This window comes from Heterodontus francisci, chromosome X, assembly GCF_036365525.1.
Source record: "Heterodontus francisci isolate sHetFra1 chromosome X, sHetFra1.hap1, whole genome shotgun sequence".
In the NCBI taxonomy this organism is placed as follows: domain Eukaryota; kingdom Metazoa; phylum Chordata; class Chondrichthyes; order Heterodontiformes; family Heterodontidae; genus Heterodontus; species Heterodontus francisci.
The window spans coordinates 12,576,226-12,589,363 of record NC_090421.1 but is presented as its reverse complement, the minus strand read 5'-3'; the positions used below and the strand labels follow the sequence as shown (position 1 = coordinate 12,589,363).

The following is a 13,138-nucleotide window of genomic DNA, read 5'->3' as shown; positions in this document are numbered from 1 at the left end:
TTCTACTCTCACTTCCCTCAGTATACGGATGCATCTCATCTGGTCCTGGACTTTATCCGCTTTAAGTATAGACAGCCTATCGAACACATCCTCTTTATCAATTTTAAATCCTTCTAGTGTCTGAATTACCTCCTCTTTCACCATTGCCTGGGTTGCATCTTCTTGATGGTCCTCCAGCAGCAGTTGATGTTTATCTCGGTGTGCGTCCCTGGGAACAGCCCGTAGAGCACAGACTCCTGTGTTATGGAGCTACTCGGGATGAACCTTGACAAAAACCACTGCAACGCTTTCGAGATCTGCTTTGCAAAGGCACATTCCAGAAGGAGGTGAACTACAGTCTCTTCCCCATCAGCAGCTGCCTTGAGAACAGCATGCAGTGGCACTGAGACTCCAGGTGAGCAGGAAGGTTCCGACAGGGAGGGCACTTCTCATCACCAACCAAGTGACATCTTAGTGCTTGTTTGAAAGTTCTGGCAATGAGGCATTATGCTAAAGACTTCTCCCAAACTCATTAACTAGGCAGTACCAACAGAATGTAAACCCCCATGGAATGCTTCAATTTCAGCTGTCTCTATGAATCCAACTCCTCTGTACAGTCAGTCTTCCTATCCCCTCCGACAGTTTCCTGGATGATGTTATTGATTTTCTGCAGTTGAAGTACAATATTCACCAAATGAAACTGAAAGGGGAAGTAGAAAGATGGATGGTGATTCAAAAAGGAATTTCAATGTGAAATGCTCTTTGTGGAAAGGGCTTCCAATGTTGAGATTCCCATTTAAATTGATCCCAAACGTGAAGACTCTCTTTAAGCACATGGGCACCGAAAGACCTGTGGCCTCAGTCTACCTCCAAAGGTGGAATTGTTCTTCTGCCAGTTTGCCTCAGCCCTGACACAGCGCCTTGGATTATGGTTCCTTTTCATAAAAGGGGACGGGTTCAGGTGTCAGTTCCAGTGTTTCCTGGGCATGTGCCCCAGGGGAAGCCAGGAATTTTCTCCCTGCTCCATGAGGAGACGTGCCATTCCGGCCAAAGAACTACAGGAATTTTCGAAGAAATTGCGGTACGATGGATTACAGAGGGATCGTTTGTTGTCAGAAAGCTGACAATTTCAGGCTTGTTTGGGTTCCACTTCCACCAGTATCTGACCCTGACACTCAAGTCCTCCTGCATCACGGTGGCCTGCTTTGTAACGCAGGCATTGAAGGTGGAACTGGCAGAATTTCTGAGTGAAGATGTCACCAATCCTGTCCAAATTATAGAAATTACAGCAGAGAAGGCCCATTGCCTCTGTGTCAATGACAGCTCTTAAAATGGAGCGGACTCCTCTGATCCCTTTTCCCTGTATCCTTTTATACTCTTCCTTTTCAAACACCTTACCAATTCCTTTTTAGATTATGTTACAGTTTCTACTTCAATCACCAGCTGCAGTAAAGCATTCCATGTTCCAGCAGCCTGTATGAATGTACTTCTTCCAACTTTCCTCATTCATTCTGGTGACAGCACTTAGTCTACACTCTCTTCTTTGTAATTTGCCAACCAATGAAACCAATCTTTTAATATGTGTGTGCTCAGATCCTTTCAACATTAGATCTTCCTAAGGGGGTACAGACATTGGGATGAGAGTCAGTGGGGGAGGCACTTGTATCAGCTTCCGACAGCCCCTATAAATATTGCTGCACCATCCTTCTGCTAGATTCACCGAGTTCCTTCAGCTACTCAGGGTTTCTCTCGTTTGCTACTTTTGCTTCTTGGTTGAACAAACATTCCCCAGATTGGGTTTCCAGGTACAACTGTCATCACTTTTTTATTGTTTTTAATTCTTGGTACCTGACCACGTGCCGGTTTATTTCATTCATTCTTGGAATGAACGCTCCACAAACACACAACCTTCTCTCAAGCTTCCTTCCTGGTACGTGGCTTTCGGGAACCAAAGCAGGTTTTGAATACTATGGACTGCCTAGCCATAGTCCCTTCCACAGCTGGGTTCATCTCCTGTGCTGTGACTCTGCCCTTCCTATTTCACTGGGACTCGGGCGCCATTGCCCAACTGACTCTCACAGGGGGGCAATGCCACACAGCACGGTTGGTTTTGCCATTGGGCACTGCCAGCGAGTGCAGGTCAAGAAGTTGCAGGTCCGCGATTGCCCTGACCTGCATGTTGTGTTAGTGCCGCTCCTCACTGGGAGCAGAAATAGCCCACGGGATTCGGGTTCTCGTCTGCTGCTAGTTTACATTGTTGGGGAGTAGTGCTACTGCTGCAATGATTGAATGAGAAAAGAAAGGAAGAGGAAGAGAGAGAGAGAGAGGGAGAAAGACCTGCACTTCTATAGCGTCTTTCACAACCTCAGGCCACCCCAAACCGTTTTGCAGCCAATAAAGGACTTTTTGAAGTGTAGTCACTGTTGTAGTGTAGGAAATGCGGCAGCCAATTTGCACACAGCAAGCTCCCACAAACAGCAATGTGATAATGACCAGATCATCTATTTTAAGGATGTTGAATGAAGGATAAATGTTGGCCAGGACACCAGGGAGAACTCCCAGCTCTTCTTTGAAATAGTGCCTTGGGATCTTTTACACCCACCCGAGAGAGCAGACAGGGCCTCAGTTTAACGTCTCATCCAAAAGGACGGCACCTCTGAAAGTGCGGACTCCCTCAGTGCTGCAATATGAGTCAGTCTGGATTATGTGCTCAAGTCTCTGGTGTGGGGCTTGAACCCACGACCTTCTGATGCAGTGGTCACAAAATCATCGAAGTCCACCCCCTTGCCGGGTCTGAACCAATCCTCTGCACTAACTCGATTGCACTTTCTGGAATTCATGATTCATCCCTCCGACTATCACCCCAAGATTTTGGTTGTTCTCTATTCTGGTGCTGCTATATTCATGCCTGGTGACTTTTCTAGGACAGCATAACTGTGTGAACGTGCTGGTACTTGAGTTACTTGACCCAAGCAAGCGACCAGAATCTTTCCACACTAAATCTCTACAGGGTTTGAAAGCGAAGCACAAACATGCCCCAAATTTGCCATCGCACCAACAACACTGGGAATTTATATAGCATCTTTAACTTAGAGAGATGTCCCAAAATGTTCCACGGGAGAAATAAAATTCTAAATAGGAAGGGATTAGGAGGGGTGACCAGAAGCTTGAACGAAAAGATGGGTTTTGAGATGATTTTTAAAGGCGGGAGGTTTAAGATTAACCGAATGTTTGAGTAGTCCAAAATTAAAGACCATAAAATATAAGATAGTTACTAATAAGTCCAATAAGGAATTCAGGAGAAACTGTTTCACCCAAAGAGCAGTGAGAATATTGAATTCGGAGTAGTTGAGGATTTAAATGAAAGCCAGATAAACACATGAGATAGAAAGGAATGAAAGGTTATGCTGACCTGACTCAAAACAGAAAAGTGATCCATTCCCCACAGCTAACATTCACCGCCCTCCACAGACATACAGCATTTGGGGGGAGAATTCCTTCTCCAAGGCACCAGGGGCTAGTGAGAGTTTAAAGGGGCGGAATCCTTATCGCAAAAATCAGGCATAAGCTGCTCCTGATTTCCCATGCAGTCATTTAAAGAGGATCCAGTCCAAGTTTTGGACATTGCCAAAAGAGGCTGGTGGACCCAATTCCTGGGCCAATATGCCAGGAACTACAACTGAGTGGCACAGGAAAGGACTCGTGTGCCAGCTATTCTCACATGGATGATCCATCTGGACAAAGAGGCCAATGTTGGTGAATGATTATTGCCACCTTATTTCCTGTTTGGTTTCTAGCAAAATAAACAAGATCATTCACAAATTGACATTTTAATAATACTCCTGTGCCATAAATTAAATATGTTCACCCTCGTTCCCGGGTTCACTGTTCTAAAACACCCATTATATCAGTCTACTGAATCTTGGCTGCCAGGTTCCCTCTGTTACATTTGACATTGTTAGCAGGCATTGACTGATGAGCACTGTGTACGTGTGCCTGCAAGTCTGTAAAGTATCGGTAGTTGGTTTCAGTGCTGCCTGGAAGGATGATGCCATCGTTTCATAGTGTACGTGACCTGACTCACTGGAAAATGCTCTTCAAAGCAGAAAGTGGACTGTGCTTCCACATTGCCTTGATGCAGAGTCTGGAATTCACTCACCTATTTTTGGACGGGATAAACCAAATCCATTTTTCACCCCCAGGTCCACCCATCTATGACAACCAGAAAGGCATGAGAGCAGGTGGCCTCCTGTTCGGCCTCTGCTACTCCTGCTTGAACCAATTAGCGGGAGCTGCGCAAGAGGAACCTGGCAATGGCCCTGCCTTTCCCCGACTTTGATTTTCCTCCCTCCTTATGGGATCGTGCCGGGATTACAATTGGCATGATGTTTCGACCCTTCATCCCACCAAACCTGTGGCACCGCGAGATGCTGCTTATGTTGTGCTGTGCCACTGTGCCAAGTGCAGCTAAGCAAATGAACAGAGGACTAGGGTCAATTAGGATGCTCTCCATGGTAACCAATATCTCATTGCACAGACATAAAGAATGATGGTCGCAGTTGATATCCTTAAAGGGGATGGATATCCTACTGTCAAACGGTTTTAACATAAACATGGCTATAACAAGGTTTAAGAAAGGTCACCAGTTTGGACAACTCAGAGTATAAAAGACAGTAAGTTATGCCAAACCTGTACAAAATACCAGCTGCAGTATTGTGCCCAACTTCGGAGTGTTGTGAAGGCTTTGGAGAGGGTGTAGAAGCGATTTACCAGAATGGTTCCAGGGATGAGGAATTACAGTTATGTAGACAGACGGAATAAGCTGGGGTTGTTCTCCTTCGAGCAGAGAAGGCTAAGAGGCGATTTGGTAGAGGTGTTTGAAATCTTTTTTATGCAATGAGTGATTTGGATTTGGAATGCACTTCCTGAAAGGGCGGTGGAAGCCATTTCAGTAGTCACTTTCAAAAGGGAATTGGATAAATACTCGAAGGAGAAAACATTGTGGAGATATGGGGAAAGAGCGGGGAGGGAGTGGGACTAACTGGACTGCTCTTCAAAAGAGCCAGCACCAACTTGATGGGCCGAATTCTGGGCTGTACCATAACTCATCACCAGCAGCATCCCCACACACTCCAAAGAGCTGATATTTGAGATCGGACAGAAGCTTTCCAGACACTGGAAATTGCAGTGTCAGTAAACCTGCTCACCTTCCAATAGTGCTGTGGGATCTTTTATGGCCACCTGAGAGGACAGAAGGGGCTTTGGTTCAACGTCTTATCTGAAAGACAGCGCCTCCAACAGTACAGCACTCCCTCAGTGCTGCATCAGAGTGAAGCCTGGCTACCCGACCCAAACCCAACCAAACCTGACTACGTGATTCGGGTTCGGGTCAGGCCTATATCTAGGATTCGGACCCGGGTCGGGCTGGACTGTACTGTTTTGCTTTGTATTGTTTTCTTTTTAATCTACAATTTTTGGATGTTTCAATAATATGTATGATATTTTCGGGTCGGGCATGAGAAAAAATTAAAGGACTCGGGCCTGGGTAGGGTTTTAATTTTATACTCAAGCCAGGCTTTACATCAGAACATCAGCCTGAATTATGCACTCAAGTCTCTGGAATGGGACTTGAACCCACACCTATCTGACCCAGAGGTGAGAGTGCTACCAACTGAGTCATGACCAAAACCTCAATCCCTGTCACTGGGGGAGGTGGCAGGATGTGGCTTTGGCTGCTGGATTCCAACAGGCAGCAAGGCCACAGATTTCCATCCAGCTGCCTCCATCGATGCTGCAAAAATCACATCAATAAGAACAGCCACCTCGATCCTCCTTCTCTTGAGTAAAGTGTCTGCTGCGGTCAAATACACAATGCCTAGTAACAGTGGATACTCAATCAGGGTTGGCGTGATTGGTGCCCAGAGTTAGGAAGTGATAATGACAGAAAAAGTGGGATATAATCACCACTCTGTAGGCACGCCCCATTTAAATGCATTGCACCTGTACATGGGGGGGGGGGGATGAATAAACCCCTGTGATAGAAGTGACACTGGCAAATGGAGATAGAAGCAAAGGCAGGCAGGGGACAGACTACCTGAGACTCTGGCCTCCACCCCACCCCAATACCCAGGCAAGGAAATCCAGGAACCTCCGGCCTTGTTGTCGCTGTACTAACCAGCAGCACTGAATCAGAGTGCCAAAGTGGGAGAACGCTGCATGAAGATTGCCGTCCCAAATGAAAAATCCTGGAAGATGTAAAAACATCTTGAAAGAACAGACACCTTCATGCCACCACTATGAAGTGAGAGGGCAGAAAGGGTCATTTAGACTTTGCGTGACAGTGTCAAACAGGAAATGCTGGATCAGGTACCCATTATTACATGGAACTCACAGCACAGAAACAAGCCAACTGGTCACTGGATCAGCTGCCTGGTTTATACCTCTCCCAATCAGTTTTATTAAACTCATATAGAATCTTGGTTAGACCACACTTGGAGTACTGGGAACAGTTCTGGTCTCCATAATTACAAAAGGGATATGGAAGCACTGGAGAAAATCCAAAAAAGATTTACAACAATGATACCAGAACTGAGAGGTTCTACCTATCAGGAAAGGCTGAACAGGCTGGGACTCTTTTCTCCAGAAGAGAAAAAGCTGAGAAGTGACTGTCTTTAAGATTATGAAGGGTTTGATCGGGTAGACATAGAAAAGATGTTTCCACGTGCAGGTGAGACCAGAAACAGGGGCCATAAATGTAAGATAGTCACTAATAAATCCAATAGGGAATCCAGGTGAAATGTCTTTACCCAGAGTGTGGTTAGAACGTGGAACTCACTAACACAGGGAATGGATGAGGTGAATAGCTTAGATGTATTTAAGGGGACACTTGATAAACAGAGAAAGGAATAGTATGTTGATGAGGTTTGATGAAGTAGTGCGGGAGGAAGCTCGTGTGCAGCATAAACACCAGCATGGACCAGTTGGGCCGAATGGTCTGTTTCTGTGCTGTAAATACTATGGAATTCTATTTAATAACAGGCAGCAGATCCGATATCTCCCGTTTTACACTATTGCCCAAAGTCTAAATGACAGTCAGAGACTGGAGGGATGGGTGGGTGCAATGCTGTGAAGCTGCAATCCAAGCATGGAGCTATCACTAGCAGCATGGCCACTGAAATACAATGTTGTAGCCCTGGTTTTGCAACTCACACAAGTGACTAATGAGGCTCCTCGCCAGGAGTGGGCCCTTGCAAAGCTCGTTGCACTTTATTACTCACAGCTTTTCACATAATGGGACCCTCCAATTGCTGGCATTGAAGTTTTCAGAGTTATTTCATTTTCCTGTTGACCTTTGCAGTTTCTGCCAACAAAAAAATATTCAATGTTAATGATAAGCACTTAATAACGAGTCTGTATTGTTTCTAGGTACTGTCATAATGGACCGCTCAAAGCTGGTTCTGATTTCCCACATTGCAAGCTTTCAGTCAAGAGACCTGCTGCAGTAATGTTCACTCAGTAGTTTGTATTTTATGTTGTTCATACTTGCTTTTAGATCTCAGGGTTCTTGCAGTGGGTCCCTGCGATCCCTTCCACTATTCCTCATTCAAATGTGCTGAGTTCGCCTATCGCAGATGATGCAGCGGTTCAAGGGCTGCAGCATCTGTGGGAAGAGAAAAACCAGCAGGATGTCTGCTCCTAGTCATTATCCTGTGTACCTTACTGAGAAGAACACATCATTGGACATTGTATGAGGTGAGGATCGAGCTTGACTGTGATGGCTTCCATAGTCAAATAATCTGCCAGAATGCATCAGGGAATGCATTGCCAGTCTGTACGGCTCAACGCCAATCCATGAAATGCATTTAACTATTAAAGCATGGTGCAGTTTCCATAAACTCCACTTGATATCCCGTCTCTCCCCTTCCCAACCCACCCCCATCCCTTGACTGGCAAGCTGTCATTGAGTGCTGATGGGTATTGGCAAAATTATGGAGATGGAGACTCTTCCAGAAAAGTGCCTCCCGCTGAATGCCATGGGTAAGAGTGGAAAATTCACCTAAAGGTCTTGAGTTAAAGAATTATGGCTCAGTAAATGGTTATAGAAGAATCAAGTATCATTGATAGCAATACTGGACTTTGCTTGAACTGTCTGGACTAAAAGCCTGTCCTCGTTTCACAATGACAGGACAGGAAACATTACTGGCATCAAAGTGGGAGCTACATCAGTGGAATGTCTTCAAAATCACCCTGTAAGGCTCAGAGCATAAACCTGTCAGTGGTCCCCGTGTTCCCCATTGCATTGTGACCGATTAAACTTGTCCGTAATCCATTAAACATTAAAATGCCAGGCTCATTTCGCACACACGTCACAGGCTGTTATTTCAAGTCCGTTTGGATGTAAAGAAAGACTTGAATTTATATAGCATCTTTCACAACCTCAGGATGTTCTAAAGTGCTTGAAAGTAGTAATGTAGGGAAAGCAGCAGTCAATTTGCATACAGCAAGCTCTCACAAACAGAAATGAGATAATGACCAGGTAACATATTTCAGTGATGTTAGTTGAGGGACAAGCATTGGCCAGGACAATGGGGAGAGCTCCCCTGCTGTTCTTGAAAACACTGCCATGGGGCTTTTCACCTTTGAGCACAGACATTGCTCTTGGTTTAACTTCACATTTAAAGGACAACATAGTACTAAAGCATCAACCTAGATCAGATGCACTCAAGATTTGGAGTGTGACTTGAACCAACAACCTTTAGCTTCAGATGCAAGTACACTATGCACTGAGCCGCAGTTAAGCATGGATACAAGTGACTGAATGGCATACGTAATATAACAGTTCCTGAACTTCTGGGACCATGGAACCATGAGGATGTTCGCTGATGATTGCACAATGTTCAGCACCATTCACGACTCCTCTGATACTGAAGCAGTCAGTGTAGAAATGCAGCAAGACCTGGACAATATCCAGGTTTAGGCTGGTAAGTGGAAAGTAACATTCACGCCACACAAGTGCCAGGCAATGACCATCTCCAACAAGAGTGAATCTAACCATCTCCCCTTGACATTCAATGGCATTACCATCGCTGAATCCCCCACTATCAACATCCTAGGGGCCACCATTGACCGAAAACTGAACTGGAGTAGCCATATAAATACCATGGCTACAAGAGCAGGTCAGAAGCTGGGAATCCTGTGGCAAGTAACTCACCTCCTGACTTCCCAAAGCCTGTCCACAATCTACAAGACACAAGACGGGAGTGTAATGGAATACTCTCCACTTGCCTGGATGGGTGCAGCTCCAACAACACTCAAGAAATTCGACACCATCCAGGACAAAGCAGCCCACTTGATTGGCACCTCATCCACAAACATTCACTCCCTCCACCACCGACACACAGTGGCAGCAGTGTGTACCATCTACAAGATGCACTGCAGCAACACACCAAGGCTCCTTCGACTGCACCTTCCAAACCCGCAACCTCTACCAACTAGAAGGACAAGGGCAGCAGACACATGGGAACACCACCACCTGCAAGTTCCCCTCCAAGTCACACACCATCCTGACTTGGAACTATATCACCATTCCTTCACTGTTGCTGGGTCAAAATCCTGGAACTCCCTTCCTCACAGCACTGTGGGTGTACCTACCCCACAAGGACTGCAGCGGTTCAAGAAGGCAGCTCACCACCACCTTCTCAAGGGCAATTAGGGATGGGCAATAAATGCTGGCCTGGCCAGCGATGCCCACATCCCATGAAACGAATAATAAAAATAAACAAGAAAGGTAACTGTTCTAGGATATGTAAAATATGCAAGTTGGAGATTATTCTGGAGTGTTCCTGTATTCTAGATTTACCTTTGGAGAGCGGGAGACATTTACAGAACTTTATTCAGGAGATTAAATGGGGCGAGTAGAGGCCATGATCAAGCAGATGGTACATGACCTGAGGAAGGAATGGGCTTGAAGGACCAAATGGCCTCTTCTTGTTCAGTGCTTTCTTGTGTCCTTATGTAATGTTGACAGCAACATTTGCTACATCTTAATCTTGTTTCAATGGAACATAATCCAACTTCATATCATGTGAAATTCTCAAAAAGGAGACTTGCTTTATCATGTTTCAAGGTGCTCCACATAATCAATTACTGTCGAAGTGCAATGACTGCTGCTATGTAGGCAGACATGGCAGCCATTTTGCACTCAGCACAATCTCGGAAACAGCAGATGAGATAAAGGACTGGGTTATCTATTTTAGGTGATATTTCTTAAAGGAGGTAACCTGGCTAGGACACCAGAAGAACTCTCCTACTCCTCTTCAAATAGTTCTGTGGGATCTTTAACATCGACCCACATCAGCCAAGCATCAACATCACCAGGCGTAACATCTCATCAGAAGAAAGGGCACCTCTGACAATGCGGGAGTCCCTCAGCCTAGATTTGGTGCTTATCTCCTGAAGTGGAGGTCTCAAACCCACAACCTTCTGATTCAGGAGAGATTACTATCACAGTTTAGCTCAGTACCCATCACTCTGAACTAACGTCCAATACACAAAGTGGTCTGCAGCCTAGACAGGTCCTCCATACTGTCGCCTACTCTTCAAAGCCAGGGTGGTTCAGCTTTGAGCAATGAACTCCTCTCTTTCCTGGTATTGTTCCCACTACTTCTTATCTGATGGTTCGACATGCTTGTGTCGGTTTCACTTGCACGTCTTAAAGGTTTAATCCTACCTCAGGGAGGCCACACTACACAGTTATACATAGAAGCTTCATTGTTCCCTGAATGAAGGATTTCTGCATTCACTCTGCCCTTAACGGATTTACCCTGGCCGGTTGCCACTTGGCACGGAGAAATTCAGTGAGGGTGATGAAGTATTTGTTGTCTGGTGTTCAAATTAATAACTCCACATCTGAGAGGAAATTGTTTCCAAGCTACTTTCTTTTCCTTACACTTTTGTTGCACCAAAGTAACTTAGAAGGTTTTACTAAGTATCCTATTTGGTGGCTGTCAAAGTCTTATGTGAAATGAGCATCAGGACCTCACAATCCATGTCTCCAGTATGAACTGGAATCCTGGTGGGAAGGGACCCTTGGGGTGGACCTTTCAGGCATTTAGAATGCCCACACATGTCAAAGGTAAGCTTTCCGAGGCCTTTTTTGGTCCCTTGGTATGAGTTTGCTATTTTTTTCTCTCTGCCGGTGCTTAGTTCGTTCATGGGACTGTGCATCTGTTGTTTCTTTTCTACTGGTGCTCGGGAGTTTGCGAATGGGAATCCATTAAGATGACATATTCCGTGAAAGGGGAAGACCTAGAGAGAGAAGCCAGGCAGGGAGGGCAACCTGAGAGGTAATTCATGCCCTCCCACTCTTAGCAGATGAGTTAGTGGAGGCTCCTCTTCCCAAAGGACATTCTGCCAGCATCGGTATGAGATGTGAATCGCCCCCAGCCATTAAGAAATGCTTCTCTCCCTCCACTGGCATCTTCCCTGAACACATCTGAGTTTGCACCAGTAGTTGTGAACAATTATTCAAATGAGGTCAGGCCGTAAAATGGTAAAATATTTGCTCTCGGCCATTCAGAGCCACTTTGAACTGACTTGGCGTCCAAAATTGAAAGGGATACATTCCCTAGCACTAACATCCCTCACTTTGATTCGCACAAAACTCACAATAAACGGTAGGTTAACTGCCTGAGACCTGCTCTCCCCGTAATCTCCTCAATATCGACAGCTCTCAAGGCTTTTAACTTGACCAAGGCTTTCACTTGGGCAAGACCATGGCAGCGGCCTGAAAATCAGAGTGATATTTTTCAGTTACTCTCCTCCTTATCACAACTTCATTGTACTTCTCCCCACAAGGAATGTGCAGAAAGAAATGTGTTTTTCTTTTTGCTTTCTCCATTAACAATTTCACAGGGAACAAGAGACAGAAGGGATCTTCCTGCTGTGTAAACATTTCTAACACAAAGCACCCACAGCAAGTCTTCCTTTATACTATTAGACGTTTCTAAAGCAGATTCAACCGAGTGAATGTGGCTTTCCATTAATTCTGAATTAGTTTATTTTCTCCAGCTTGCATATTTGCAGCACTTACAACTGCCACAATGTGAAACAGACAAAGATACAGGGCTATGGAGAGAGAGTGGGGCAGTGGGATTAGTTTGGGATTGATACAGGGCTATGGGGAGAGAGTGGGGCATTGGGATTAGTCTGGGATTGATACAGGGCTATGGGGAGAGAGTGGGGCAGTGGGATTAGTTTGGGATTGATACTGGGCTATGGGGAGAGAGTGGGGCAGTGGGATTAGTTTGGGATTGATACTGGGCTATGGGGAGAGAGTGGGGCAGTGGGATTAGTTTGGGATTGATACAGGGCTATGGGGAGAAAGTGGGGCAGTGGGATTAGTTTGGGATTGATACAGGGCTATGGGGAGAGAGAAGGGCAGTGGGATTAGTTTGGGATTGATACAGGGCTATGGGGAGAAAGTGGGGCAGTGGGATTAGTTTGGGATTGATACAGGGCTATGGGGAGAGAGAAGGGCAGTGGGATTAGTTTGGGATTGATACAGGGCTACGGGCGAGAGTGAGGCAGTGGGATTAGTTTGGGATTGATACAGGGCTACGGGGCGAGAGTGAGGCAGTGGGATTAGTTTGGGATTGATACTGGGCTATGGGGAGAGAGCGAGGCAGTGGGATTAGTTTGGGATTGATACTGGGCTATGGGGAGAGAGTGGGGCAGTGGGATTAGTTTGGGATTGATACAGGGCTATGGGGAGAGAGAGGAGCAGGGAAAATTAGTTTGAGATTGATACAGGGCTTTGGGGAGAGAGAGGAGCAGGAAAATTAGTTTGAGATTGATACAGGGCTATGGGGAGAGAGTGGGGCAGTGGGATTAGTTTGGGATTGATACAGGGCTATGGGGAGAGAGAAGGGCAGTGGGATTAGTTTGGGATTGATACAGGGCTATGGGGAGAAAGTGGGGCAGTGGGATTAGTTTGGGATTGATACAGGGCTATGGGGAGAAAGTGGGGCAGTGGGATTATTTTGGGATTGATACAGGGCTATGGGGAGAGAGAAGGGCAGTGGGATTAGTTTGGGATTGATACAGGGCTATGGGGAGAAAGTGGGGCAGTGGGATTAGTTTGGGATTGATACAGGGCTAT

The 13,138-nt window shown here is 45.8% G+C and overlaps 1 protein-coding gene across 1 annotated transcript in view; it reads right to left on the bottom strand.

Annotated features, from left to right (window-relative positions):
* Positions 1 to 13,138, bottom strand: part of slc26a10 (solute carrier family 26 member 10) — a 249,493-nt gene that overhangs the window by 235,260 nt on the left and 1,095 nt on the right. Inside the window, exon 2 of the mRNA XM_068024699.1 lies at positions 7,257 to 7,339. Within this exon, the coding sequence (XP_067880800.1) occupies positions 7,257 to 7,293 (37 nt within the window). The 5' untranslated portion in view covers positions 7,294 to 7,339. The remainder of the gene's footprint in view (positions 1 to 7,256; positions 7,340 to 13,138) is intronic.